Source organism: Larus michahellis, chromosome 4, assembly GCF_964199755.1.
Source record: "Larus michahellis chromosome 4, bLarMic1.1, whole genome shotgun sequence".
Lineage (NCBI taxonomy): Eukaryota > Metazoa > Chordata > Aves > Charadriiformes > Laridae > Larus > Larus michahellis.
Genome location: NC_133899.1, coordinates 20,782,586 through 20,810,294, shown reverse-complemented (window position 1 = coordinate 20,810,294; position 27,709 = coordinate 20,782,586). Strand labels below are relative to the sequence as shown.

The 27,709-nt window shown below is 53.2% G+C and overlaps 1 protein-coding gene across 2 annotated transcripts in view; it reads right to left on the bottom strand.

Annotated features, from left to right (window-relative positions):
• Positions 1 to 2,212: 2,212 nt before the first annotated feature.
• The window catches only part of GNAO1 (G protein subunit alpha o1), a 161,718-nt gene continuing 136,221 nt past the window's right edge, over positions 2,213 to 27,709 (bottom strand). Inside the window, exons 5-8 of one of the 2 annotated variants that reach the window (XM_074583237.1) lie at positions 27,508 to 27,636; positions 26,627 to 26,756; positions 4,649 to 4,802; positions 2,213 to 2,740 (exon numbers count right to left, since the gene is read on the bottom strand). In XM_074583237.1, coding sequence (XP_074439338.1) covers positions 2,553 to 2,740; positions 4,649 to 4,802; positions 26,627 to 26,756; positions 27,508 to 27,636 — 601 coding nt within the window. In that variant the 3' untranslated portion in view covers positions 2,213 to 2,552. Of the gene's footprint in view, positions 2,741 to 4,648; positions 4,803 to 14,404; positions 15,031 to 18,805; positions 18,960 to 26,626; positions 26,757 to 27,507; positions 27,637 to 27,709 lie in introns of those variants that run through there. The other variant, XM_074583238.1, reaches the window with a different exon arrangement.

Here is a 27,709-nt window from a genome sequence, read left to right as displayed (position 1 = left end):
AGGGGGAAAGTCTCAGCTTTCTTGGAGAACCTTCCTCACTATCTCAGGGGGAAAAAAACTCGCACATTTGGGAGTTTCTGATGTTACTGCAAGATGAAGGACTCGCCCTGACGACCATCTCCGCGTTCCCCAAAGAAACAAAAAAAATTTTTTTTCTTGGTCGGGGAGTTTTTTGAGGGGGATTTTTGCTCCCAGTGAGGCAACCGGAGCCATCTGGAAGGGCTCCCACCCAAGATCGACACCCAATTCTTTGCTCAGCCCCTCCTGCCCGTGCTACCAGCACCAACCAACACCCCCCCCCCCCCCCAAAAAAAAAAAAACCCGTGATTTTTAGTGTTGTTGGTTTTTTGGTGTTTTTTTCCTTTCTCCCTTTGGAAAGAAGGAGGCGGGCGCGGGGTGGGGGGGGAAAGAAGGAGGCGGAGGCGCGGGAGGGGAGAGCCCGGGGTACAGACAAACATTCTCTTTATTGAGCTACACATGAATTTTTCCATTAGTCAGAGAAAGAGATTGGCAGTGTGTAATATATCACAGAAACCTCACTGATTGGTAATAGAAAGGCTTAGAAAGACCTGGCGCTTTATATATATATATATATAATATTTTTATTATTTTTTTTTTTAAGTTTCCTCTTTATTTATTCATTTTCTTTTAAACAGGTGTGACTGCTCTTCTTCAGCAAAGGTAACTCGTAAAAGTGAAACCGTGAAGACGTCTGGTTACTAATCAAAGTAGAAATGACAAAGGATTGGTCATGAAAACGGTGGCTTCGATGTAAACACTACATTCGATTTTTGTTTTTTGTTTGTTTTTTTTTTTTATTATTTTTTTAATTATTTTTTGTGGTTTTGTGTGTGGTTTTTTTTAAAATTTTTAAATTATTTTCATTCTTGCTTTTTTTTTTTAAAGGTTGTTTTTTAAGTTTTTTTTTTTTCCTTTTTTTTCTTTTTTTTTTTCTTTTTTTTTTTTTTTTCTCAGCACAAACATCCCCACATGAGAGAGAAAAAACACCATTCACTAAAAGGGAGAGAGGACTTGGGGCAGGACGGGGGGGGGTGGCCGGGGGACGCAGGATGAAAAAGCAGCACAAAAAAAGCATTCACTGGAAAGGGTTTAAAATTAATAAAACCCCAACAAAAAAAACCAAAACCAAAACAAAACAAAAAATACCCTAAATAAAATAAAATAAAATAAGTAAAATAAAAATAAAATAAAATAAAATAAAATAAAATAAAATAAAATAAAATAAAATAAAATAAAATCAAATCTGTATATCTGTATAACCCTCCTGCTCGGCTCCGCGGGAGGTGGGAAGCTGGGGGGGGCCGAGCTGTGCTTTTGGATACGAACGTGGCGGGTGAGATGGGAGCTGGAAAACCAGGAGGGAATGAAAATGGGGGGAAAAAAAACCCCCTCTGGCTCCCGGTTGGCGAGGGCTCCGGCCTCCAACGGGGCAGGAATTCCGAAATAATCTAAGCCCAAAACGCCCGGAGCGGGAGCGGGAGGAGGATGCTCCCACCGCAGCCTTCCTCCCCGGCCAGCCAGGATGGAAAATGGGAAAAGATCTTGTTGGTTCCCTTTTTAACCTGCGACACATGGCCGGGGGAGGTCTGGGAGGGCGGGGGCGGGGGGGGGGAAGTTTTCAATTTTTTCCCCCTCCTTTTTGTTTTTTTTTGTTTGTTTGTTTGTTTTTGTTTGTTTGTTTTGTTTTTTTAAATATATCTTTTAGTTACTCGAGGCAGCAGCTCACCCAGGGCCTGGGCAGGCGTTGGCAGCCTGGCCTTTCTCCCCCCCCCGGAAAGAAAAATAACCATCATCATAATAATTTAAAAAAAAAAACAACTTACCCACAATAATTAATTATAGCAGTAGTAGTAGTAGTAATAATAATAATAAATAATAATAATAATAAAAAAAAATACACCCCCCCACGGTCAAATACCTCCCGGGAGGAGAAGCCCCCCCCGCAGAAGAGCAGCGGCATGGCCGCGGCGGGGGACGGGCAGGGTCCGTGGGGCGACGCCGGGAGCTGCCCCCGTGTCCCCCCACACCCCGGGGGGCACCGGGAGCTGCTGGGACCCCCGGGATGATGCGGGGGGGGCTGGAGCCGCCGGGGCAGTGGGGTCTGCCCGCGGCTCCTGAGACTAACTAAAAAGGTGGGTGTGGATTTATTTTTTTTTTTTTATATATATATATACGTATATATATAATTTTTCCTTACGCCTTTTTATTTACCAACTTGCATGATTACGATCACGATTTTTTTTTTTTTTCTCTCATTCCATCTGGTTTTGTATTTTTTTTCCTTTCATTTCGCTTTTTTTTCCTTTCTTTCCCCCCCCGCCCCCCCCCCCGTGCATGTGCGTGCGTGCGTGCGTGCGTGTGTGTGTCCGTGTGTGGTCGCGTTGGGGTTTGGGGTTTGTTTTTTGTTGGGGTTTTTTTGGGGTTTTTTTTGTTTTTTTTTGTTTTTTAATATATTTTTTATTTCCTTTCTTTTCTCTCCTGGCGCCGCGACCGCCACCGAAGAAGTCGCTCTGTGCCGGCGGAGGGGGGGGTCAGTACAAGCCGCAGCCCCGCAGGTTGTTGGCAATGATGATGTCGGTGACGGCGTCAAATACCACCTGGATGTTGTTCGTGTCTGTGGCGCACGTCATGTGGCAGTAAATCTCCTTGTTGGGGGAGCGGTTTTTGCTCTCGAATTGTGCTTGGATGTAGGCGGCCGCGTCCTCGTAGGTGTTGGGACCTGTGGGCAGAGGCGGGGAAGGGGGGGGACAGAGCGAGGGGCGTCAGGGCCACCAGCCACCACCCTCCTGCCCCTCCCTGCTTGCAGACTGCTTTATTTCTCAAAACCCCAGGCAAAACCTATTTATTTTCTATTTTTCCCCCCCCCCAATTCGCCCCTCAGCAGGGTCCATTTACCCCTCTTTCCCCCCATCTCCCTCCTTTGCCCCCCACCAACCCTTTTCCACCCCATTTTCCCCCTGTTTTCCCCCCAAAACACAGAGCACCTGGGCTCCATTGGAGACTCCTCCCTCCCCAGGTGTTCCCGCTTTGCCCCCTCCGCCCGCTCCCCCTTTTTCCCACCCCTGGGGAAGGGCAGCAGCCCCCAGCAGCCCCTGTGGGGCTGTGTCCAAGGGATGCTCCTGCCGGTGTTGCTGCTGATGGGACGTCACCTGTGAGTCGCTGTGGTGCATCCCAAGGGAACACGGAGGGGGGGAGAAAGGCCGGGGGGCCTCGTGGCCCCCCGGCTAGGTAGGCAGGGGGAGGGATGGCCGGGAGGGTTGGTAGCCACCCCAGTGTCACCCCTGGGTGCTGTCTGAGCCCCTCCGTGTGCCATCAGGGCCGTGGCTGGGCTGGGCGGGGGTCTCACCCCGGGGCTCTGGGGTGGGCGAGGGGCAGCCATGGGGCAGGAGCCCCTCGGAGACACGCCGTTGCCCACTCGCCCGGTGGGCCGGGGGGCTTTGCTTTTTTTAAGGCGGGTTGGAGAGGGGCCAGATGTTTCGAGCGGAAAAATGTGCATTATTGTATTAAGCTGCTTACGGCAGCGAGCGGCTGCGCCTGGCCCCTCGCGGGAAGCTACAAAGCCTGAATTACGCCCCTGAAATCGCCTTTGGAAGAGCTGCTATTATCTGGAGATTTATTTTCCTTTTCCAGCTGGACGGTTCCCCTCCTTCCCCAGGCGGTGGGTGGCTGAAGGAGAGGGGAGGTGGCCCGGTGCCACCGGGCTGTCCCCCTTCCCGGAGCAGCCATGATACGCTGTACAACTCCGTGCGAGAGAGTTTGGGATGTCCCACCAGGTGGCTGGGGAAAAAGAACTGCTGCTTTCATGATGGAGAAGCCTAAAAAGCTCCGGTGGAGATGCTGGTGCCCTTATGCCGTAGGGCAACGGGTGCTCTCTTGATGGGGGACCCCCTTGTCCCCGGGGTCTGGTGTCCGGGGGGTGTGTGTGCTCTGGGTGAAATAGTTCAGAGACATTCAAGTATTTGTAGGGATACTGGAGCCTCTGAGTCGGAACCGATTTTTTCTTTCCCTTGGAGAATTCAGAAGGGGTATCTGTTCTTACCCCACCTTCTTGGGTGCTGTTCTTTCCCCCAAGCCATGTTGGTTTCACTTAAAAATGTGCGATTTTTCTTGTGGTTTCGCAGATTCCTCCTGTAAGGAGGCTCTTCCCTTCTCTAGCTGTAGCCTGCTCAAAGGCCCTCCTGGGAGGACGCGAATGGGAGATGCGGGACCACGTGTCTCGCCTCCTCTAGCAGGACCTTCTCAGGAGCCATCGGCAAACGGGATGGCTCAAGTGGTGGGCAGTTGGTTCTCACCAAGGCGTCTCCTTTCCACAGCTCCCTGTGGCCGGGCTCAGTAAAGCTCATCTCCATTTGTCTTGACCATCTTGACCATCATCTCTCTGTCCCACCAGCCCGCCGCGTGCCTTTGCCGCAAGAATTAACCACGCACAGGACACAACTGCCCCCCCCGCCCCCTCCAAGAGCAGGGTGAGGGAGCTGCACCGCAGCTCTCGAAGGTGGGCAGCGCTTTTGCCCCCTCCTCCCACCCCCCCATAAAGTCACCCCGTCCCCTCCATCCCACTGCGAGACGAGCCCCCCCCGGCAGTGGGTGTCACGCCAGGATGCGGCGCGTCGGCCCTGGCACCTACCTGTGTATTCAGGGAAGCAGATGGTCAGGGGAGATTTCTTGATCTTCTCGGCAAATAGGTCTTTCTTGTTGAGGAAGAGAATGATGGAGGTATCGATGAAGAATTTGTTGTTACAGATGGAGTCGAAGAGCATGAGAGATTCGTGCATGCGGTTCTGCAACAGGGAGCACGGAGGGAGGAGAGGGGAGAGAGAAAGGCAGAGAGAAAGAGAGAGTTAGAGGAGAGGAGAACATTTGTCTGAATTGAAATGCTTAGAAAGAAAAAAAAATAACAATAAAAATCTCTAAAGCAAGACAGTGGTAAATGTGAGATGGTTACAAAGGTGGAGGAAACAGAGTTTTGGTCTCATCCTGGGCTGGAGGATGCAGCTGATCCTCCACTGCCCCCCTGCAGAGCCTCTGCGCCAGCTGCTTGAGCAGGGCTGGCGCCCGAAGCTTCAAGGAAGAGCAGAAAAAAACCCCTCATTTTCTCCTCACCTGCATCAAGTGAGGAGCTGGGAAAGGGGCTGCAGCTTTCTGGTCTCGCCTGCATCTCTCTAGGGGCTGGGCACCCCCGAGGCACCGCTTGCAGAGCCTAAATAAGGGATGGACGCCAACGCCAGCCAGCAGCCGGGATGCACCGGGCATGGGGACTGGGATGGAGGGAGTTTTGGCTGTCTCGGTTCTATGGACCCGCCTGGAAGGGTACCAGAGGCAGGTCCTGTCCCAGCTGGGCCCTTCTGCCCCTGGGAAAAATCTCCTTTGAAAAGACCACGGTGGTGGCCGGGCCGCTGCCGAGACAACCCAGCGCTGCTGTGGCTGCCCCATCCCTGGAGGGGTTCAAGGCCAGGCTGGATGGGGCTTGGAGCAACCTGGTCTGGTGGGAGGTGTCCCTGCCCAGGGCAGGGGGTGGCACTGGGTGGGCTTTAAGGTCCCTTCCAACCCAGACCATTCGATGAAACCAATGCAGTGCCTCTGCCAGCCCACCACGCAGCTCTCCCGAGCGTTCCTGGCTTGCGAGCTGCTCCAGGGAGGCTTTAAGCATAGGAGCACAAACAGAGGCAAATCTTGAAGAGCTGTAACTTTTTTTTTTTTTTAAAAAAGTTAATTGCCCTTTTACATGTGGACAAAAGCCATACAAAGCCATTTTCCCCCATGCTATGTGAGTTATTCCCGGAAGGGAGTGGAGAGCGGACAGAAGGACAGGAGGAGGAGGAGGGTGAGGGTGTCCTGCGCGGGATCCGCCGTCACAGGGCACCATCGAGCAGAGGGTTTTAGTGCTTCACTCCAGCGGCCGCGGGGTGTCTGTGCGGGCAGGCACATGCGCTCGCCGTTAGTGTGAAGCTGGACAGGACCGAATCGGCTCTCTAGGAGCTCTCAAAAACTCTTCTCCATCATTAACTTGCTCTTAGAATAACCAGAAAACCGTTCCCTGCTGCTCTGCTGCCAGCACCGGGAGACACTTGGGGCACCTTCTCCGTTGCCGGTACCCACCTAGTCCATTACTCCAACTTGCAAAGCTCCTGGTGCAAGAACTTGATGAAGTCCAAAGCTGCTCCCCCTGGCTCCATGCCCCTCTCTGCAACCCCTTCTTGGGGCTGAGACCGTTCCCCCCCACCCCAAGGCCAGATCCCTGCTGCCCCTCACACGGGGACACCCGTGTTTGGAGAAGCCGTGTGTGATGCTGGGAGCAGCGGAGAGGTGCTCCGGGCAGCCGAGGTGCTCAGCAGTAGGTGGGAAGCCCCTGCAGCAAATACCCACCCCAGAACCCCCCTTTTTTTTTTTTTTTTTTGAGGTGCAGCAAGGCGGCGGGGTTTGGACTTGCGAGAATGCACGTGTTTCCTCATGAAGTGATGACCCAATTACACATTTTGGAGTTTTCCATGAATGTTTTATTAGTGAGTCATTTTATTAGCTACACTTCAGCTGCAGCTCCGCATGCAAAATTCAGCAGATGTCTCATCTCATCTGGAGAGGCTTTCGGAGCGCGCCGTCGCCTCCTTGACAAAGAGTAGCCAGGGATGCCAAGCAGTCGCTTTCCAAAGCTTCGGGATCATTTGATCCTTATCTTTTTTTTTTTTTTTTAAAAAAAAAAAAAAAACAAAACCAAAAAAACCCAACCATCTTATTCCTGTGGAAAACAGAAACTGCCACAAAACGATGTGGTTCTTCTTGACTTGTGGCTGCTGCAAAAATTCTGCATCTTGAGATTTTTATGAGAAGTATCTGCGTGTTTTGTTGTGGTCCCCCCCCGCCCCTTGTTGTTGCATATGTATATTATATTTAAATGAAGTGGAGGAGCGGAAACGAAGCAGGTGCCCGGGGGAATGAAAATCCCAAGCACAAGAAAAATAACCCCGGTGATTTCCGAGCCCTGCACCCCTGCACAGGCATCCCACAGGAAACTTTAAAAAAAAAAAAAAAATCCCCGATACAAATATACAAAGAAAAATCCTTTCAGCTGTTAGTTTTTCCTCAGAGCTGGCCTGTAATTCCGTCGGATGTGCAGGACGGGCTGTGCGGGGACACGTGTCTAGGGATGGGTCCAGCTGGAGTTATGTCACTGGGCATGGGTGAAGTCAACAGCAATAATAGTTAGTTTTCCCTTTGCTGAGGTTTACGGAAAATTTCTTCAAGTTTCTTCAAGTTCTTCGCTCCTATTTCACGCCCCCCAAATAACGGAAGGTGTTTCGTTGAAACACAAAAAGAACAAACTGGCGCAAGCGTTATTTCAGAGGCAGGGAGAGGTGCTCCGGGTACGATGTTATCGCAAGGGGAGTGTCGGGGGGGACGCACCGTTTACTGAATTGAACCAGAAACGGCTCTTTTGGTTCTGTGCTGGCAGGGCTGGCGTGAAGAGACGGCGGAAAAGAAACGCGAAGCTTGTTTCTTGGTTCGTAATAGATACCGGAGGCAGCAGCGGGGCGGGAGGGACGCTCTGCCCTGCCGGTGCCCGCGCTGAGCATCGCCACCGAAAGGGCAGCGGGACGCGGGCAGACGGACGCCAGCAGGGGGGCTGGCAGCGCCGGAGTCAAAGCGTGGACGGTCAGCCATCGATACGCAGGGCAAGGGAGTTGAGGAGGAGAAGGGTAACTTCAAGAAGCCAAGGGACGAAAAGAAACCACGGTAAAGCTGTCCTACTCAAAAGCAAAAGGGAAAAAAACAATTCCCGCCAAATACTTCCACAGAATGAAACACCTTTGGGTTATATCCTTTTCAAATGCCGTATTTCCAAGCAAAGGAGGCTGTGGCAGCCGACCCACGCGGTGGGTGCGTATCGTACCCGTGTGCGCACGGAGCAGACACGGGGCAAGTCACGGGCTGGAGAAGCTGGACACGCTCAAGGGAGACACAATAAAAACCCTCTCACGCTAGAAAAGAGCTGGCACTTTATTAACATTTTGTAACTAATAAATACATTACCGACAGCCAATAAATTATTACAATAACTAATGCTCTATTAAACCAACGGACAGTCACTCTTCGTACAAAATTACAGTTAATACAGTTTGGGCCATCAAACATGCAGGAGAAACAATTCAGCGGGAAACCAGCAAAGGGGAAATCGTGGCGGCCTCCGGCGATCCTTCGGGAAGAAATGTGGTGGGAGCGGGGTGACGGTCACTGTTCCCTTGTCGAGCTGAAGGGGGGAAAGGCGGGGTGGAGGGGGGGAATAGGGCTGAGGATGTTTAATTAGGGACCGGGCTATTTAATGGCTGGTCTTTAAACAACCGTATTGGCTCACCCAGCGCCGCCGGGTTGCTCTGGCACTGGAAAAGCTGGTGAGACTCAGGCAATGCTGAAAATGGTGCTGTTAATGGCTACGATCTCCTCTCCCCAGCTGGAGGATGCGGGGTTTAGACCCAGAGCCGCTCACCTGCACTACAGGACGGTGGGGATCTGGATCTCGATGTTAATTCCCCAGGCGCTGGGTGGGTGAGGGGCCGGGGCGGCGAGTGCCGGGTTGTGGCTCCCAGCCCCCAAGCGCCTCCCCACATCTCTCCTCCCCATCCCTGCTGCGCCTGCTGCCCGCGGAGCACGGAGCTGCCCTCCCTGGGAGATGGAGATGTCCCTGCTCTGTCCCCAGCCCCGCTCCCTCCCCTCTCCTTCCAGCCGGGAGGCTTTGGTCCTCCTGCTCTTATTAAGACACCAGCGTTTAATGGTGGTGTGCTAGCTAGCCTTTGCAGCATGAATAAAGAGCTCACGGGCTGCTGGTTGGGACACCAGCGGGCCTGTGAGAAGTCCCTTTCCATCGCCACGTCCTCAGCCTTACGTCTTATATAGGTCACGTCCCTATAGCTGTCGCCATCAATTATCTCGTGTCGCTGCAGGAGCTCGGAAACGATAACGTCCGCTGCGGTCTCGGGGTGCTTTGGGCGAGCGTTTCTGTCTGCTCTGTCCTCCGGGGAGGTGGAGGCAGGGCCCCGGTCCGCTCCTTTGTGCCACCCGCGCCACGTCCCCGCTTTCTGCCGCGTGCGTGCCGTGGGGACGCGAGCGGGCGATGGGTTTGGGTGGTTCAGGATGACGCTCAGCAGCACCATCCCTACCGACCTCGACACGTCAGGTCATGAAACCTGAGTGTTTGAACCTCCTTGGAAATGGCTGCGGAGTTTCTGGTCGTAAGCCTGAAAGCAAACCCGGCCCGTGACAAAGACACAAACACACTAGTACTAAGCTCCTCTAACCGACTTGACAAACGGTCAGCCTTGTTCCCGGGAACTCAACAACTCTCCCTGGCTCCAGGAGATTATTTTTCTTTTGGCCACAAAATGCTTGGACACATGGCACAGGCTAACAGTGTTGGTCCCTTTCACGGCATCAACTGCACAATTCCCCTGGGGGTGACGCCTGCCACCCCCAGCTGAACCCCGCGCCTTGTCGCCCTGCCCGATGCCTCACACGGCAGCCACTGGGCACACCGGGATGTCTTGGCGAAAGGACATCACCCACGTCCCATCCTGACCTCCGGAGATCGCGTTCCTGGCCCGAGGACGAAGCCCCTTCCCTTGCAGGCCAGCGCTGAGCTCGTGCCACAACAGATTAAAACCACCAGCTGCATTTCATTAATGTACATCGCAGCACAGACCCCTCTCACGGGTACTTTCGGTGTCCTGTAAAACAAAAATCCCCTCTACCGAGGAGGCACGGCGGCCTCCTCCCAAGGATGCTCTCCCCTCTGCGGGGGGACAGGCTGGCTGGCCGGCCAGCCAGGAAAGCTGGCTGAAGGCAAGCGGCGAGAATTCTCGTACGAAACTCCTGAGAGAGATTAAGTCAGAAGAAGTTCAGGGTCGGGGGCGGTGAGAAGCCACCTGACCCCTCGCCGGACCCGGCCGGGTCCCCGCGGGAGGCCAGGGCCAGCAGGGACGCGCCAGTGGCAGCAGACGGAGGGAGCAGATGGCCTCGCTGCCCACTCGGCTGGGCTCCTCCGGCCGTGTGGAAACACCAGAGAGTCAACTCTATTTGCTAAAGATAAAAACCCGGCCTTTGAAGTACGCGGCTGTATTTTAACTTGTGCTTTCCCAGTGCGTGTTTATTGCTAGCTTTCCTAACGAGCCCGGCCACCGCATCCTCCCAAGGAGCACGGCGTAACCCTGCAGCCAACCCTGCAGGCTCACGGCAAGGCTTTCCTTCTACAGGTTGCTCCATTTAATTGAAATTGTTGTTTAAATAAAGGAGCTATTTGCATGTTTTTGCTCACAGGGCTCCTCTCACACCTGACCCTCTCACTGGTGATGGAGCAAGCTGGGGTGGGGGGGGGTGGAGGGGGCTTGCTTCTTTCTTTTGGCCACTGTCTGAAGCTCACCGTGAGTTGCTAACGCTGCTATTGACATGATGCCCCTCAGATGCTGCTGCTGGACAAGTGACCCGAGTCAATAAAAACCTCCTGCATCCCAAAAAGGGCATTATTTGCCAATTCCCACGTTAGCTTTGAAGGGCGGCAGGGCGGATACGAATATAGCCGTTTCGATTCCGCGAATCGCTGTGCTTTTAAAAAGTGTCCCCCGTGCCCCAGATAAGATTTCTGTTGCATCAATACCAGCCGCAACGTCCCCCCTACAGGGAAGCTGCGAATTCAGCCCAGCTCGGGGCCCCGGCTGGTCCGGGGGACGTGGCAATGGCCGAGCACAAGGGGGGCTAGTAAGAAAAGGGCTTTTGAAAGCAGGCGATGCCTTTCAAGGTCTTCTTTCCAGGCACCGGCTGCAAGGATTGCTGGCGTTTAGAAAAAGCGGGGGGCAAAAGATTGCCCGCAGCAGGCACATCTGTCAGAAACAGCTGGGGAGGACGCAGAAAGCCCGGGGTGAGCAATGCTTTGGCAGGCGCTCTGGAGACAAAAATCTATACTTGGCCATCGGGCGGGAGAAATAGCGGTGTTGAACACTGGAAGCATTTCGTCTTCCACACGCCGCTTCCAGCCTTCGTCAGCGAATCCTCACGACACTCATGCATTCAGCAGCGGCTGAAACGAAGCTTTAGACATACAATATGCCAAAGAAAATGAAAGAAAAGGCTCCGTGTGTCAACACCTCCCTCTCTTTTTCTCCCTTTTCTCCCCCGTGGAGCACCAGCCGTCGGTTATCACCAACGTGCCGGGGAAGGCAGGAGGGGGTTTGGACCCCCCCAGCCGGCACAGCCGGGCACGGGCTGCCTGAGTCCAGCCCGGAACGTAACACAAGCGCACCCAACCGCGACTGGCGACTCGGCTGCATTCGGTAGCGTTTGGGGTTGAGTTAATTTAAATTGTCTTTACCAAAATATTCCCGTGCGCTTTACGCTGGGAAGCCCTGAAGCCTTGGCTTGGTGCTGCCTTCACTGCGAATAGCTTCTGCCCCTTATTCACTGGGATAAAACGTCGCCCACGGCAAGGGGTGGGAACGGACAACCTCCAAACCTCCCGTGCTGCTGATGGAATCCTTCTCAAACAGCTTTATCGAGACCTGCCTTGCTGCTCGCGCAAGTCATGGGCGCACAACTCCGGTGCTTCACTCTGAGTCCAGGCGTTACGTACACTTTACGTACCAAAGGTAACCAACATTCAGCTTTTCCGCCCTTACTTTGACACTTGGCGCACATTTAAACACTAGGTGATACTGGTGGGACCTGGCCGCCAGCATGGGACGTGCTCCGGGAGCATCCCTGTCCCTCTGCATCCCGCCAGCTAATTCCCTGTCCCCTCCGCGGCGGGAGCACCATCCCAGTGCCATCATACACTGCCTTGGGAAGCAAAGTGAGGGACTGGACTAATTCAACGACCTGAGACTGCAGCCCAGCTTTCACCTGGAGTAAAACGACCTCTGAGATCAGCGGAGGGCACGCGAGCAGAAAGCTCGGCCTGGGGTCGGGGGGAAATTTGGCGGGGGTGGATCCGAGCCCTGCCTACTTCTTTTTCTCATCGCCTATTTATGCACTGAACTCCTCTTCCCGCAAAAACGAACAGGTTGGTTGCGTTTTACCGTCATTCCCTGGGCTTTAGTCTCCAGGGCTGGGACATGCGGCTGGTCCTGTCCAAGGAACCAGAGAACCGGGCAGGTGCTTCCCACTGGAAATCCTTTCTTTGGAAATCCTTCCCATCGACTCTGAAAACCCTAAGCTAAACCAAACGTAATTAAATGCACAGGCCTTGCGGGCGGTGTTGCTTTGGTTCACGGCCGTACGGCGGATTGCGCCGGCATTAAATGGAGCTGGGAGAGGGGCTGGGACCCCGGAAAACACGCCATGTGGGTGGGATGTGGTGTGGGGAGCAGAGAGGAGCTCCCGGCTTTGCTGGCTGGCCAGCTCTCCGTGGGAGCTGATGGTGCCGGAGGTATTTTAAGGCTGAGATGGTGAAGAGAAAGGCGGGAAGCCCCTGGCGTTATTGCTGTTACAGTCCAGCAGAGCAGCAGTGTCCGCACTGCACAGTACTAAACACGGTATTATTAATTTAACTCTACCTAGGGGTTACTGACACCGCTGCCAACCAAGCTGGGCCGGGAGCTGCTTAGATGGGCCAGAGCCCCCTTGTTCTCCCCCCGCTTGCCCCGCGACGCTCTTGCTCACATCCCCGGCTGGGCTTTTGTCATGAATGTCCCACCAGCAGGGTCCCAGCAGAGCGCAGCCTCTGATGGAGACTCTCCTCCACCCTCCTCTTCCCGTCCTCCCTGCTGCCTCAACCTGCCTCCTCTCCCTTCCGCAACTTCTGTCCCACTCCTCCCTACCGGTCCTCTCCCTCCCGTGCCACCCTACCTGCTCCTTCCCCTGCCTCCCCTTGCCTTGGGGCAGCTCTCACGCCACCTCTCCTAGATGGGCACAGCGAGGAAAGAGACATTGTCCCTCTCAGGCGTGGCACTGGACAAAACTCAGACCTCCTGAGACACGGAAGACACCTGGGCTCCCAAGAGAGGACAGCTGAACACGTGGCTGGCCTGGAAAGACTCACGTTTTCCAAGACCGTGGACTTTTTGGAGAGGCAAAGAAGAGGTAGGGATCCGTGTTGCCTGCCTGCCCCCAGGTGCCATGCCGATGGGACCTCGGAGGTGGCCGTCTCACCCAGGCACCAAACGAGCTTTTGGGGTGGACTTCGAAGGGTCCCTCCGTGCTGCCAGAGGTGAGACCCCACCTCTCACACACCCCTTCTTTGCCTTCACCCCAACAGCACCCAGGGCTCTTGGCGACGGCAGGCGGATGGCCATGTGTGCCCCAGCCCAGCCACGTTTGTTCTCCTCTCCGTGCCCCCATGTCCTGCTCTGCTGGGTGCTACCCTTGCCCTTTCCACATCTCTCCTCCTGCCCTCCCTCCCTCCTTCCCTCCCTTCCCTCTCTTCCATGTGCTTTTCCACCCTATTCCATCACTTGGCTCGAATCAGCTCCCTGAGCCCTCCCTTGCCACTGCACGGCCAGTATAAACCATCCCTTCTCACTTTAGATACTGGTAAAGAGATGCCCTGACTGGAGACACCAACCTGGAGCTGTCTCTGCTGGACGCCCAGGCAGGAGATGACATAGGCAAGCTACCTGCTTCTGCTCGGCCAAGGAGGCTCAGGGTTCAAGGTCGGGCTTCTCAGGGTCTTTAGACGCCTGAGGTGCGATGAAGAGCTGCTCGGCTCCTGCACACCCCGCTGTCACCCAAGCATTGTGCCGTTCCCCAAAGCACCTCTCGGCATTTCAGGTACTTGAAGGTCAAACCCTGCCTACAAGAGGCCAGGGCTAGACATTTTTGGGTGCACCCCAGCATTTTAAGGCCAAAGTTTGGAAAGTGATGCCGCAGGAGCATCAGCTGCGCTGAAATCAGGAGGCTGGGAGGTGCTTTGGGAAGGGTGGCTGGGTACCCAGCCTGGCATCCCAGCCAGGATGTCCCCACGCGCCGGGTCCCCTTCAGGATGCCATCCCCAGGGCATCCTTGCTCCCTACGCGCCAGGGCTCCAAGCCCAGCAGCTCCGTGGCATCCAGCATCAGAAACGCGCTACTGAAACCACTAGACATATTTTAACATTAATTTCGAAAAACTTGAGGTAAAACTGTTACCGGTAACGAATGCTTTTAGACCAAGGCTTAGTAGGTTTTGTTACTGTGTCCCTCTTATTCAGACACCAGCAGAACGCGATATGGCTGTTTCACTTGTTCAACGAGCTGTCTGGAAAAAAAGAGAATATACAAATCCAAGCTGCGGCGGCTGCGTTCAACACCGGCCCCTCCGGCTTTAGGGAAGGAACTGGAGCCGTAGGGTACCCTCAAAACGATCACGTTGTATCTAGCACTTCCTAAAGCAATAGTGTTTTGTTGTGTTTTGTTTTGTTTTTTTTTTTAAAAAAGATAAATAACCAGGAGAATTAAAAATATCCCTTAATTTCAAGGAAAAGGAAAAGTTTTGGTTCCAAACTACACTGTGCTGACCAGTATTTTAAGGCTTTGATTTTTTTTTTTTCTTTTTTTTAAAACTGAAGTATTTTCGTCTTTTGGCAGCTGAAATGCACTTTGTGGGAAAGGCGTTAGCTCCCTCTACAGCGCTGTGAATTGGAACGGAGGAGTAGAACCAGGCAGCAAGGGAATGAACTAAAAATAAACCAAAAATCAAATAAAACGGGGCTGGGGAAAGCAGAACTTGCTGCAAAGTTTTCTGGGACGGGAGGAGGGATTTACGTATTTCTTCCTCAACATCTTCTGAAGAGGGGAGGAAAAAAAAAAAAAAGGAGGAGAGAGGACCTGTCCGCGGGACCGGAGGATGAGGAGGGGAGGAGAGGGCTTTAGTAGAGTCCGCATCCCCGCAGGTTGTTGGCGATGATGACATCTGTGACGGCGTCGAAGACGAACTGGATGTTGTTGGTGTCGGTGGCGCAGGTGATGTGTGTGTAGATCTCCTTGTTGGGCGACTTGTTCTTGCTCTCGTACTGAGCCTGGATGTAAGCCACCGCCTCCGTGAAAGCGTTGGGGCCTGCAAGAGAGCCGAGGGGAAAGGGAAGAAGGGTGGGTTAAAGCGATCCCGTAACCCTACGTCCGTAGGGCGCCTGCAAGCGCCCCGTTGTAGGGACACGGGGAGCTCGTACGGGGCTGCTGCAGCCCGGTCGCCCCATCTCCATCCCGGGGACGGGCACTAGTATTACCAGCCAGGACTGCTGCAAGGCAGGAGATGCTCTCCACCATCAGCTCGGCTGTATTTTTATTCTGAGTCACCGTTTATAGCCTACAGAGATGAACTGGATGAGGGAACTGAGTGTTAAGCAGGCTATGACGGGAAAACCAGAAGAAATTCCACATAACGCTGACCAAAAAAAGAGAAAATACCTGCCAGGAATGCGGCAAGTGCTTGACCTGGTGCAAAGGCTCCACTTTTTTCCCTTTTTAGGCTTTTTTTTGACTAAAATTTCAGCTTTTGATGGAAAAGAGGAGCTAAAATGTCCCTGAATTGAGGGCAGCATTGGTAACTGTGCCCTCCTTTCCCTGAACCACTAAGCGAAAAGGACCTGAAAAGATCCATTTGCTCTGTTACACAGAGCAAAGTGGGGGTTTCTCAAACAAAATACAAAAAAAAAAGCTAACACAAAATGTCCCTCTTTTTGAAAAATCAGGATCGCGGCACCCTCTGCTAGAGCTGTGGCGATAATTGCGCCACAAGGAGTTTCTTGTTTGGATGTAAGGAGATGTCTGCGCCAAACCCTACTAACTCCAAGGCTTTGTGTGAAAAAAGCTTCAGAGCAGCAAAGGAGAAGACCCTTTCTCAGGTGGGCAGCCCTGACATCGCTCGGGCTCCTGCTCAGGGCTGATAACCTCCGTTTCCCCGGCCGGCCCGGGGTGCAGCCCCCCGAGCAGGGCTGGGTGTCCCCGAGCCCTGGAAGACTCAACATTGGTAACGCTGATCATGCTCTTGGATCTCCACGATGCTCCGCTGATGGGAAACGTTATCCGCTAGAGAGAAGCTTACTTGGGCTTGAGATTTGCTGTGGTTGAAGGCAGCGGATCTGGGGCATGACATGCACTCACGTATATACAAGCATCGCTAGTTGAAGACACGAGCTCACAAAGACCATCGGAGTTGAGAACGCGCTTGAAATTAAGACAGACCACGTCTTTGCTGGGAGCAGGTTCTTGCACGAAGACCTGCGTAAAGAGTTTGGGAGGAGACCCACGCGCTGTGCGCCACCAGGAGGGTATTTGACAAAGGGGAAGCTGGTTGTTCAAAGGCATGAGGATTTAGACGCTGGATTCCTTCTGGGGGAGCCGGGAATCACTAATGCCAGCTTGGCTTAAAACACGCCCTGGATTCTGCTGCTGCTTCGCTAAGTCTTGTGGATTAGTTAAAAGCATGAGTGAATTAAGGGGATGGAAACGCTCAGTGCTCCAGCACGCAGCAAGCAAATTCGTGGATGCAGTCTTCTAATCATTCCCTGTCAGCAGAGCTAACGGACGTCAGAAACTTCAACTTATTAAAAGCATTTTGTGGAAACGACTTGTGACATTGAGAGTCCGCTTGATTGATTTATAGGCTTTCATCAAATAATTCTTTTTAACTTCAGGGCAACTTTCTAATAAGGCTGGTTTTTTTTCACAAGGCCACAAGGGCTCCGTCCTCTGAGCCGTGGTCAGCAAAGCAGGGGCGAGCGACCTCAAGTGTTTGCTTGGGTCTAAAGTCCGGCTTAACGTTAGTACAAGCCAACTTCCAACTTTCAATGGCATTGCTGGACGCCTTGGGGTGAGATATTCTTCACTTCTGATTCAGATCCCTGTCGGATCAGTGGAAGGGCTTCCAGCCTTCCGACTTCCAGCCTTCTCTGATGGCACAAGAGAGAAAAGAGCCCTGTGGAGGGTCCCTACCATTGTGTTCCTGGCACCTTGAGGGAATTTAGAGCGTCTTTGGGGTCTTCTGAGATACGGGGAGGACTGGATTGGTTCACTTGGGGCTGAAGTGCTCCAGAAACAAGCTGTACTTGTTTTCCTCTGCACAGTCAGCTGAGAGCTTAGCTACACGTGCGTGAGGGTCTGCCTCCCCCACTGAACTCCTCTCTCGGGCTGGGATAGCTTGGCAAGGAAAAGTTTTGTCTAAAACGACATCCCTTCCCGTTCCAGTCTCTCTGCCATCAGGGATATGTAAGGATATGATTTCAGAGTGGGGTTACTGGCAGACTTCAGCAAAGACCCACAAAACCAGGTCCACAAAATGCCATCAGGAAGGAGTGAAAGGCGCAGGTTCACTTCATGGAGAAAAGGGAAAAAGGAAGACACAATGATATAAATCTGCTGGTATACAGAGGATGGTGACGAGCTGCCCTACAAGCCATCCAAAAGATGGCGAGCGGCAATCTCATTTGCAACCATCAAAATTTGGGGTTGGCACTACTGTGAGCTGTCAACTGTGCCGACTGTGAGATTTCCATTATTCGCTCTTTTTAGACAAACACGTCGGGAATCCGTTGGTTCCGTCTGGACCAAACAGTTGAGTGGATGGCTGCAATGTGTTGGTAGTGACAAACACCTAACCCTTCCCCGGAGAGGAAGCCTGCAGATGTTCTTCTGAATTCAGAGGGAGTCGTTCGGCTCCGTGGTCACAGACCATCCAGCCCACGGCAGCAGTGATGGATCGCTTTTGCCTATTCATGGTGAAAAATCAAGTGCTCAGAGATAGGAAGCTCCGGTTAATAATTTGTTGGCCTGCCCAGAAATGTGACACTCTCGGTACTCCCGGTTCACAACTATGTTTCCTGACAAAGAGATCTGCTTCTCTGTCCGCCGGCTTGATTCATCTGGATGTCGCCAGTGAGCTTAAATAATTCACGACGATAAAAGTTTATTTTGATGCTGTCTCGGAATGGTAATGAGGGTTTGTGGGAGCTGGTGAGATGCAGCTGCAGCCTTTGCACGGGTGATGGGTTCTCACCATCCGCAGGTCAGTCGGCAGGCAGCAGAAGCCAGGGCTGCTCGCACGCTGTGCTCTTCTTGCTGCGGCTCTTCTCCGTCTGCGTGGTGGGCTGTGAGGTGTGGGTGGCCGGTGCACGAGAAAATCTAGCATTGGTCTTGTTCCCACGTCCAGACGCTTGACGTCAGATCAATGCTCGCCGGGAGCGAAAACTGGGGACATCCTAAACTAATGCGCTGAAAATTCACGGCCTGAGCTAGAGCAGCCAAGCCGTCCGCGCGCTGGAGGCCTGATCCCGCAGCCCCTCGGTGCCTGGCAGGGAATAGCGGCCGGGAACTGCCGAGGGATCCTCGTTGTGCTCAACCAGGACCCACACGGGGAACATGACGGGTTATGAGACAGCAAAGCCGGGGACAGCCTGACAGACCCCGTGCGCTGGCCTCCCAGAGACCAGTTACCCATTTGCCATGGTTTGAGCTCACTGCGTCCTTCTCAGAGACATGCAGGAGGGATGGTGTTCCCTAGCGAGGCGGGGACCTGGGGCAGGGCTTTGGGAACACGCTACCAGCCCCACTCCCGCGGGGGATGGCCCGGCGGCGTGGGGACCAAACACCCTGCTGAGCAACGGTGGCGCCTCGCCGGCAAAGAACTTGAGTTTAAGTCATCCTCAGGCTTTAAGTGGCCACTAAACGCGGTGGGGGGGACCCTACGGCATTTATTGATATAAAACGCGCAGGGAAGCGAACAGGAGCTTTAGCTATGCATCTCGAGCCTCACCGCCTGCCGTACACCCCAGCATCAGCCCGGCTGGGAAACGCATCCCTCATCCCTTTGCCACGCACCCCTACTTTCTCATTACCTGTATACTCAGGAAAGCAGATAGCCAGTGGAGATTTCTTAATTTTCTCCTCAAATATGTCCTTCTTGTTTAGAAAGAGGATGATAGACGTGTCTGTGAACCACTTGTTGTTGCAGATGCTGTCGAAAAGCTTCAGTGATTCGTGCATGCGGTTCTGCAACAGAAAGGAGAGATGGCGTCAGGCCAACGGCAGCCCACCCGGGGACGTTCAACACGTAGGGAAATCTAAAACAACTAAATTAAGGAGGAAAACACAAAAAATGAAAAGCTACGATATACATAATAAATTTATGTATACACACAGCTGAACGTGTACATACACAGATGCGGTCCCTATAACATGGGGCAGACAGTTAGTAACGTAAGGGCATTTAACTATGCAGAGCTGTGCTGGTGTTGCATAGCACATCATTTACAGGACCCCAGCTCATAGAAATCGTCATGCACCATGCATGGATGGGGAGTTACTTTTGCCCTTCGATCAGATTTACTTGTCGGCGTAGCTCATGCAGATTTTCTACAACGTTCTCATTAATTTTTTTAATTTTTTTTTAATTTTTTCTTTTTTTTTTTTTTTTACTTTCTCGAGTGCATGTGGCACACAACTGGCTGGATACATTAACCAAGGACTGGTAGATCCTTGAATTAATCCAGAGTTGGAAGCAGACATCAAGGTGACATAATTTTGGAAACGAACCTTGCCGTGAGCTTTGCCTGGTTTTGTTATTTTGTTTAGTGGAGGTGCCTGGTGTTGGGCTTTTAATTCTTTTTAATTTTTTAATTTTTTTTTTTTTTTTAGTTCTCTCGGAAGATGGCTCGACAGAAAGCGTCTGGCAGAGAGGAAAAAAAAGTGAAAAAGGAAGAGGAAGTAGTATATAAAAAGGAAAAAAAGGAGGGAAGGGCATCTAAGAAGAACCAGACTAGAAGCCAGGCGGCGACCGCTGGTGTTAGCTCATGCCTCTAGAAGAACATTAGCTCCTCGCCCGCAGAAGAGCCACACGGTCAAATGCGCGCACAGCGAGGAGTTTGCTTATAGGTCATGCAAAAAAGCGACGAGATGGGAAAAGGAGAGAGATAAGAAGAATGAAAAAAAAAAAAACCAACAACCAGACCAGTCAGTTAGAGAGTCGGAAAGTCCGCCACATGGTTTTATGGTGGTGGAAAGAGCTCACGGCAAAGTCAACCAAGTGTCATGTTCCCTGCTGCTTTCAACTCTCAACTCGGCTTTTCTTTTGGTTTTTTTTTTTTTTTTTTTCTCGGTTCAAGAGAAGCTTCATACCTGCCAAATTTGGTTGGTCTCTCAAATGCTCATTTTTTGGCCTTTGTTTGGCTAGATAAGGTGAGTCGGGCGAGGAAAAGCTGTGGAGGCGCCGAGGCTGGCGATGTTTGGGGCGCGAGGCCGACGCCGTGGCCGTCTCTCAGCCGGGCAGCGCAGGGAGCAGGCGCGGTGCGGACGAAGCACACCCCGGCAGCCGGGGCGTTATCAACGGCAGAGCACGGTACTGGCCAGACCGGCTCCTCCGCTCTTCCCAGCGGCATCTCCTTGGGACGGCGCTGCCCAAACCCGCCGGTGCACACACGAGAGTGGTTACAGCCACCGCCGCAGAGATGCTAGAGAGAACAGGGCTCGCTGCCGGAGGGTTTTTTGGGGTGGGTGCAGTGTGTGTTTGTGTGTGTGTGTGTCCTCGCCCCCAGGTTTGGAAATGGGGAGAGGTGGAGGAGGCAGCCGGGCGCTTTCAGCCCTCTCCCGCTCCGTTTCACGCCCGCGCCGGCAGCGTCATCCATCCCAGCGCTTTATTGATTAACGCTTTCCTTTTCATTGATATGCTTTAGCTGCTGCTGAACGTTTCATTTAGAGAAAAGTGGCTCTGTGGACGAAGGAAACACCCCATCTGACCCCGAGTGAAACAGGACACGCGCGCTTTGCCGGACCGTGACCCACACCCTTGGCTGCCAGCCTCGAAACGACCCGGCACCTCCCCACCGCGCAGTGGAGCAGCGCACGGGGGAGACGCCATCGTGCACAAATGTGAAAATGCATTTCCTCTTTGGGTCTGGGTGGCAAGGCGTTGGCTTATCCGGACCGTCCCGTGTCTGCGTGCGGGTTTTTGCTAACCCAAGTCGCACTGGCTGGTGGGGGAGCCCCGGAGCAAAGCTCCTCTTTGCTACTCGTGGTGTCAACACCGTAACCGTGTAGAAACCCGCAAAGGTTTTGCGCAGGAGATCCTCGGCTACCCAAAGCCTTGGGGAGGAGAGAAGAAAGCGGAGGGCGGTCAGGGGAACAGAAAGCAAACACAATTAGCCGTTTTTCACGCAGGGTCCCTCGCAGAACATTTCAAAAGACCTTTTTCTCACCCTTGCTGATCTAAAATAAAAGCTGACTTTCCTACGGTAGCAAGACCACGTCAGGATCCGACAGAAATCCTTCCGCTTGGCTTACGTGGTGCGATTAATTTGTGTTAATACCTGTTAGGAAATGTGAGTGTTCTCCCAAGAAACAGTGACTCTCAGCGTCCAGCCATAACCAGAACATCACACACACAGCACAAGCCAACACATCCCTGTAGAAAATGAGAGTTACAGCAATAATCCTCTATTCCTTTCAAATTCCAGAAACAAGTTCCGAAGCTTCCTAAGGCTGCCTGACACGGCTTTTTGACCTCCAAATGTCAATTTTTTTTTTTTTTCCTCCCAGCTCTGCCAGTTAGCTGAGCAAATATAACCACTGCTCTGCCCACTCCTCCTTATTCACCCAGGAAAGGTTCTGGTCTTAAAAGCCACCTTTTCCTTCCCCATCACTGAAGAGAAGAAGACATTATCCAAAGCAAGGAGCTGCTTTCCGTGTGCGGCAAAGGTGTTGAGCAACATCCCGGTGAGCAGGTCTGGATGCTGCCGATGCCGTCCCTGGGAGCCACGTGGAAAATGCTGTTGCATCCCAGGAGGGCTCCCGGGAGCCCACGCACGGACACAAGCTGTCCCGGTGCTGGCTGACACTGGGGATGCCCCGCTGCTTCCCTTTCCTTTCCCTTCCCAACTGTTACGAGTTTGATAGGTGTTTGCGGGAGACCTCCAACAGCTCAGGCTGGCCTTGGCCCAGGGGCGAGGATGGGGAGGCGGTACCACATGTAACAGGACCGGCTGCTGCTAAAGGGGGAGTTCGAGCACCCAAATAATCCCCCTCCTACCAGCAAATCCACGGCGAAAGACCCTTTTTGTCCCTTAAAGCTTCCCCAGGGCCCCTCTGGAGCGCCCGTGCTGCTGCGACGGGGCAGACGTGCCCGCTCTGCCAGGAGCCATTAAAGATTACACTTCTCGTCTTTTTATATGAAGTGATAGAAATTACTTCACCTGCTTTTGGACCCGTTGTGCTGCTTTTTCCTCCTTCATGTTGGATCTAACATTAAGGGAAAGGGCTCCCGAAACATTGGCTTCTTAGCGTCACTTCCTATTTCAAAATCAGTATTTTATGCCTGCAAACACCCCAAGGAGGAGCGCAGCCCCCACCAGACCCGTCACAGAGGAATAACCACTTGCCCACACAAATTACAAGTCCAGTGAACCTTTCCTGCGCGGGACAAGAGACAGAATTGGTTTTCAGAGAGTTCAGACGTCGCGGCACAGCCGTGCTCCCGTCGCTGATGTGCGGCGAACAGCTTTCTGCCGACCGCGAGGGAGACAGGACACTGCGGCCAAGACACTGCCCAGGCAGAAACATGCTCACAAAACCCATCTTTTTTGCACGGAGCGTGAGAGGAGACCTGCTTTTTTTGTGCAACATCCAGTCGATCCCATCTTTTCTGTTTTCCTTGGTGATGCAGCGCTAACCGCCATGCGAACTACAAGGACGCCGACGGTCATCCTAAGCACAGAAACCCCACATTCCCCCTCCTGCGTCTATTTCCTACGCTGCCCGAGCCACTTCCACTTACTTTGTCACTCCTAAGGCAATTTCTGAGTGCTGCAATTCAATTTTCCTTGCCCAATGGCAGCAGAGAGAGCACGCTAACCAGGTCACGCAGCGAAACAGGAACCAAGAGGCCAACGCTAATGCACACCACGGGTCACCAGCACAGCGCCTTCAACCCATCCCATGCTCAGCAACGGGGACACGAACAATACTTGCATGTCTTGGCTAGATATGGATGACCTAAATACCTCCGTTTCCGAGGCAGGAACGTGCCGCGAGAACATCTCCCTCTCTTGCCATGACTCCTTTGGATTTGCAAGGAAAAAGCCAAAGAGGATAGTCTCGGTTCCCATGCCATTGCTGTCTTTTTTGTGAATGCCATTAGGAGTTCCGTTTAGAAGGAGCAACGCAAATCTGCCTTTGTTAATCACCTTCTCCAGTTTTACCCACTGATCTGACTGCTGCCCCTCTCTCCTCCCAGATGAGAGATCTCAGGCTTTTCCTCCGGTAACCTCAGCTTATGGAACACAAAGAGAAGTCGCAAATGAGGCAAAGTGGCCTCATTACGCAAAACCATAACCCACGGAGTTGCTCAGTCGTCTCAAGCGGGATGTTCCCACCGTGTACCGAGACGGCAGCTCCTCGTGGCGGACCCGGCAGAGGCAGAGGGCGTCATACCCTGAAGAGAGCGGCTGGTGCTTTGGACGGGCTGGGCAGAGGGTGTAGTTTTGCCTCGTGAGCTCTAGCCGTGGGCCGTGGCTGGCAGCGACGGGTTGGGTGAAGGCACTGCTTGAATTTCCCTTGTTCCCCTCCCCTGGGAGCCAGGCACAGGGGGAAGCAGCTCAGATCTGCCAACAGTGGCGCCGAAAGGGTTTTGGGGCAAAGGGAGAGGCTGGATTCAACAGCACCAGGCTCTTTATGGGTGTACGGACCGAGAAATCACAGATGCAGAGAGTTTATTTCATTTATGTCTTTCTGCTCTGGACATAGAGAAGTACTTGCCTTCCTTGACTCCTGCAGCATTGCTCTTTGTGGCAGGGAATCGGAGAGAGAAAATACATCCCTTATAAAAGACTAACCTGCTCTCGGGGATTGATGGCTCCGCACACAATAGCCCTCTTTCAGCTGCTGCAGGAGGATGGGTGCTCAGTCTTTTAAAACAAAGAGCGCAACAAACCACAAAAAAACCCCAACTTTACAAGTGTAGAGCTGCGCTTTAAGGGCAGGGACAGGTCAGGGGGCGTTTCACCCAGCCTGGTTTAACCAGCTCTTTGCCGAGTCTCGCTTGAAAGCATTCCCAATAAACCTGCTGTTCCTGAGCTTTTTTTCCAGTGAGACAAGCTGACCCTACAGCCGTGCTGGCCCCAGTGCCGAGCGTAACAGGGTGAGCCCCAGCTGCCTGTTAGAGGCTGAATTTATCTGAACGGCAGTTCCATCCGCCTGAAGCGCGGTTTGACTTAGAGAAGTACAAAAAGCCCCTGTGAAACCATAGAATCATGGAATGGTTTGGGTTGGAAGGGACCTTAAAGCCCACCCAGTGCCACCCCCTGCCCTGGCCAGGGACACCTCCCACCACACCACGTTGCTCCAAGCCCCGTCCAGCCTGGCCTTGAACCCCTCCAGGGATGGGGCAGCCACAGCTTCTCTGGGCAACCTGGGCCAGGGGCTCACCACCCTCACAGTGAAAAATTCCTGCCTCAGATCTCACCTAAATCTCCCCTCTTCCAGTTTAAACCCCTTCCCCCTCATCCCATGGCTCCCCTCCCTGCTCCAGAGCCCCTCCCCATCTCTCCTGGAGCCCCTTTAGGGCCTGGCAGGGGCTGGAAGGTCTCCCCGGAGCCTTCTCTTCTCCAGGCTGAACCCCCCCAGCTCTCTCAGCCTGTCCTCCCAGCAGAGGGGCTCCAGCCCTCCCAGCATCTCTGGGGCCTCCTCTGGCCCCGCTCCAACAGCTCCGTGTCCTTCTGCTGTTGGTGCCCCAGCGATTATCGTCAACAGGGCGCCGAGCGCAGGAGGGAATGCTGTGCTCCCTATGTGCCCAGCTTTGCAAGTGGGTTTTTTTTTTTTCGTTTGGGGCCCTGAGATGCTCTTTCCCTCTCAGGGGTCCACGCCAGCAGTGAAAGCTCTGCAAGTCCTTCCATACTCACAGAGACATCCGTACAGCCCCCAAACCTTCAGCGGCTTAATACTGCTGGAAGTGCCCGGGCCCTAGTGAGCATCTCTATAGAAAATGAAGATGGAGGAGCAGCATCCAGCTCGCTCGCTCTCAGCTGCCTCCTCTTTGTGTTTTCTAAGTGAGAAGCAATAAAAGCTGATTTACGTCATTCAGAGCCAGCAGATGTGACGGATGCAGACAGCAGACGGCAAATCAGCTGACCGAGGAGAGGCCGCTTTTACTGCTGGGTTTTGGGAGAGGCGCCACCTTAGCAGGGAGGAGACCGAACGCTTGGGGGTAAAACGGGGCCGAGAAAATCTGACACCGTCATTTCTTTTTTTTTTTTGTTTTCTTTTCCCTATTTGCCCCGGCCTCGCTCAGGGTTGGTTGGTTGGGTGAGGGCAGGGGTGGCCAACGCCAAATCCTTTCCCCCTTGTGTAAACGGACCGCTGCCCTCCTGTTGCTCAGCATCCTCAGAAACGCGTTGTAAAATCGAAAGAGCAAGCATTTGTGCGGCTCCGGCTTCGCTCTTGCGTCCGGAAAGCAGGCTTTGCCTGCTTTCCGGACGCAAGAGCGAAGCCGGAGCCGCACAAATGCCAATTTTCTGCAGGAGCGGCTGAGCTGGTACCCTGCTCGTCACCAGCAAATCCTACAGGACCGAGCATCCCTGAGCGTATCAGGTCGGAGAGGGGACAACCGGGGATTGCAAATAACTGGCCGTGAGAAGGTGCGGGGTGTCTCAGTCAGTCCGGCGGGACGCAGTCGCGACGTTAAACAGCACCCCGAATTCTGCCATCAACGCGACCCGACCAACCAGGTGACTTAATGGAACGGTTTGCTCACAAACCTGCCTCGAAGGGGCCAGGAGACACAGCTCCACTCTTTTTGGGAAGAGAGGACTGCCACCTAACAGCAATCTTTCCCTGGACTCCTTCCTCACCACCAGTTTTCTGCCATTTTTGCCAGTGGGAGGATAAAGACCCTCGGAGAGACAGCACAGATGAAACTGTTCCCAAAATCTGAGCACGGCCTCCGACTCCTTCTCGTTAGACAAATGCAACCAGGTGCTTGCCACAGTCATCGTTAGTCCCGAAAGCATGCAGCCCCGACACGCTGAATGAACGGCCAGGAGACAGTAATGAGGCTCCTCGCATCCTTTCTGTGTACGTAATTTGCTCGTATTAATTGCGCTCTAATACCAGGGAGCGCACGGCTCCTCAACTCGCTTTATTTCCAGATGGTATTTTGAGCCTAATGTCACAGTGGGAAGTCATAAAAGCTCTCCTAGAGCAAATTACCTGAGGAATCACACAGTTCCAGTCTCACTCAGGAAAATGAATTTCTGTAGCCTTGAGGAAATCGGTTATGCTCCCAGCCCGCGCCTGCCTCGGGCGCGCAGGGCTGTCCCGTGCCGCTGCACCACGGCGTGACCCCTGCGTTTGGTTTAAAAGCCCACCCGGCTCTATCCATCTCCTCTTGCTGGGTACAGCGTCCCCTTAGCGCACTTTGAAAACACCCGGGTCAGCTAGAAAGGAGAAATAAAAACACTGCGACTTCACCGGCGCAAGAAAGCGTTACCTGGGCGTGCAGGACTTGATTTTGAAGAGCGCGGAGGAGGACAAACCCCCTCAGGATTTCAGAGTCAGGGGGGAAACGACCGACAAAAGCACATTCCTGCAGCACCCCAGCCAGCATTCGGCGATCTCCGAGCAGTTCTCCCGCAAAGAAGTGTCGGGGCCTCTGAGAACCCAGTTAGACTCACCGTGGTTTCGTCTTCATGGAGCACCTGGTCGTAGCCGCTCAGCGCCACGCAGAAAATGATCGCCGTGACATCCTCAAAGCAGTGAATCCACTTCTTGCGTTCTGACCGCTGGCCCCCGACATCAAAGAGCCTACGGCACAGGAGAAGACCGTCAGCGCCCGCTCTTTCTTAATTATGAGGAAACTTCCAGCAGTCTTGGCATGTTCGGACCATACGGTCCCTGGAAGGCTCCAAACACAAAGCAACAGGTCTTTAACCACTGGGTCTTCTCCGGAGAAGACCCAACCACTGTGCTGGCTCTTCCCCAGAGCCTGGAGCCGAGGAGGAGCAGGAGGAGCAGTGGCAGCCGAGGGACGTGGGGATCTGTGGGAGAGCCTCAGCAGCCTGCTGGCTCCCAAAGGCTCTGCGGAGCCCGGCGGAGACCCCGCGCTCTTGAGTTTTAAATGCTCTAAATACTGTGTGCGTGTGCGGCTTTCTGTCCTCACGCCCTCTTCTCTCTGCTGACTGGCATCACGAGGGCCAATATATAGCAATAACCACAGGTGACAGGCCCACTTTGGAGATGAGATTTGGCCAAATATTTGGCCAAATATTACATTTACGAGGCTTGATCGGACTTGGGGCCGACCTCATATTATACCTCCTGACAAAGTGGTGTCGTTTGGGTTGGATGAAGGTACCGTGAGCTCCCACCTTAAGGGCAGTGATTTTCAAGCCAAACATTTCATACTGTTGACCCCCAAAAACACCTTGTTCTCTACAGTGGGAGCCACCCGTGCATTAACCAGCAATTTAACAACTTCTTCTTTGGGAGCCATAGGGAAACCCCGTGACAAAGAGAGGCCCTGAAAATGTACCGGTCCATTCAGTTTTAGACTAACCTGAAGTGGAGGTTTTTGAATGTGAAGTGGGTTTCTACGATGCCAGTTGTTTTGACCCTGGTTCGGAGGATATCCTGCTCCGTGGGCTGGTAGTCTGCAGCTCCGATTCGATCTAAGCTGTCTAGGTAGCTAAGAAGAAGAGAAAAGAAAAAGAAAAACAGATAAGAATAAGACACACACTAATCTTTGCCCATCTCAGATG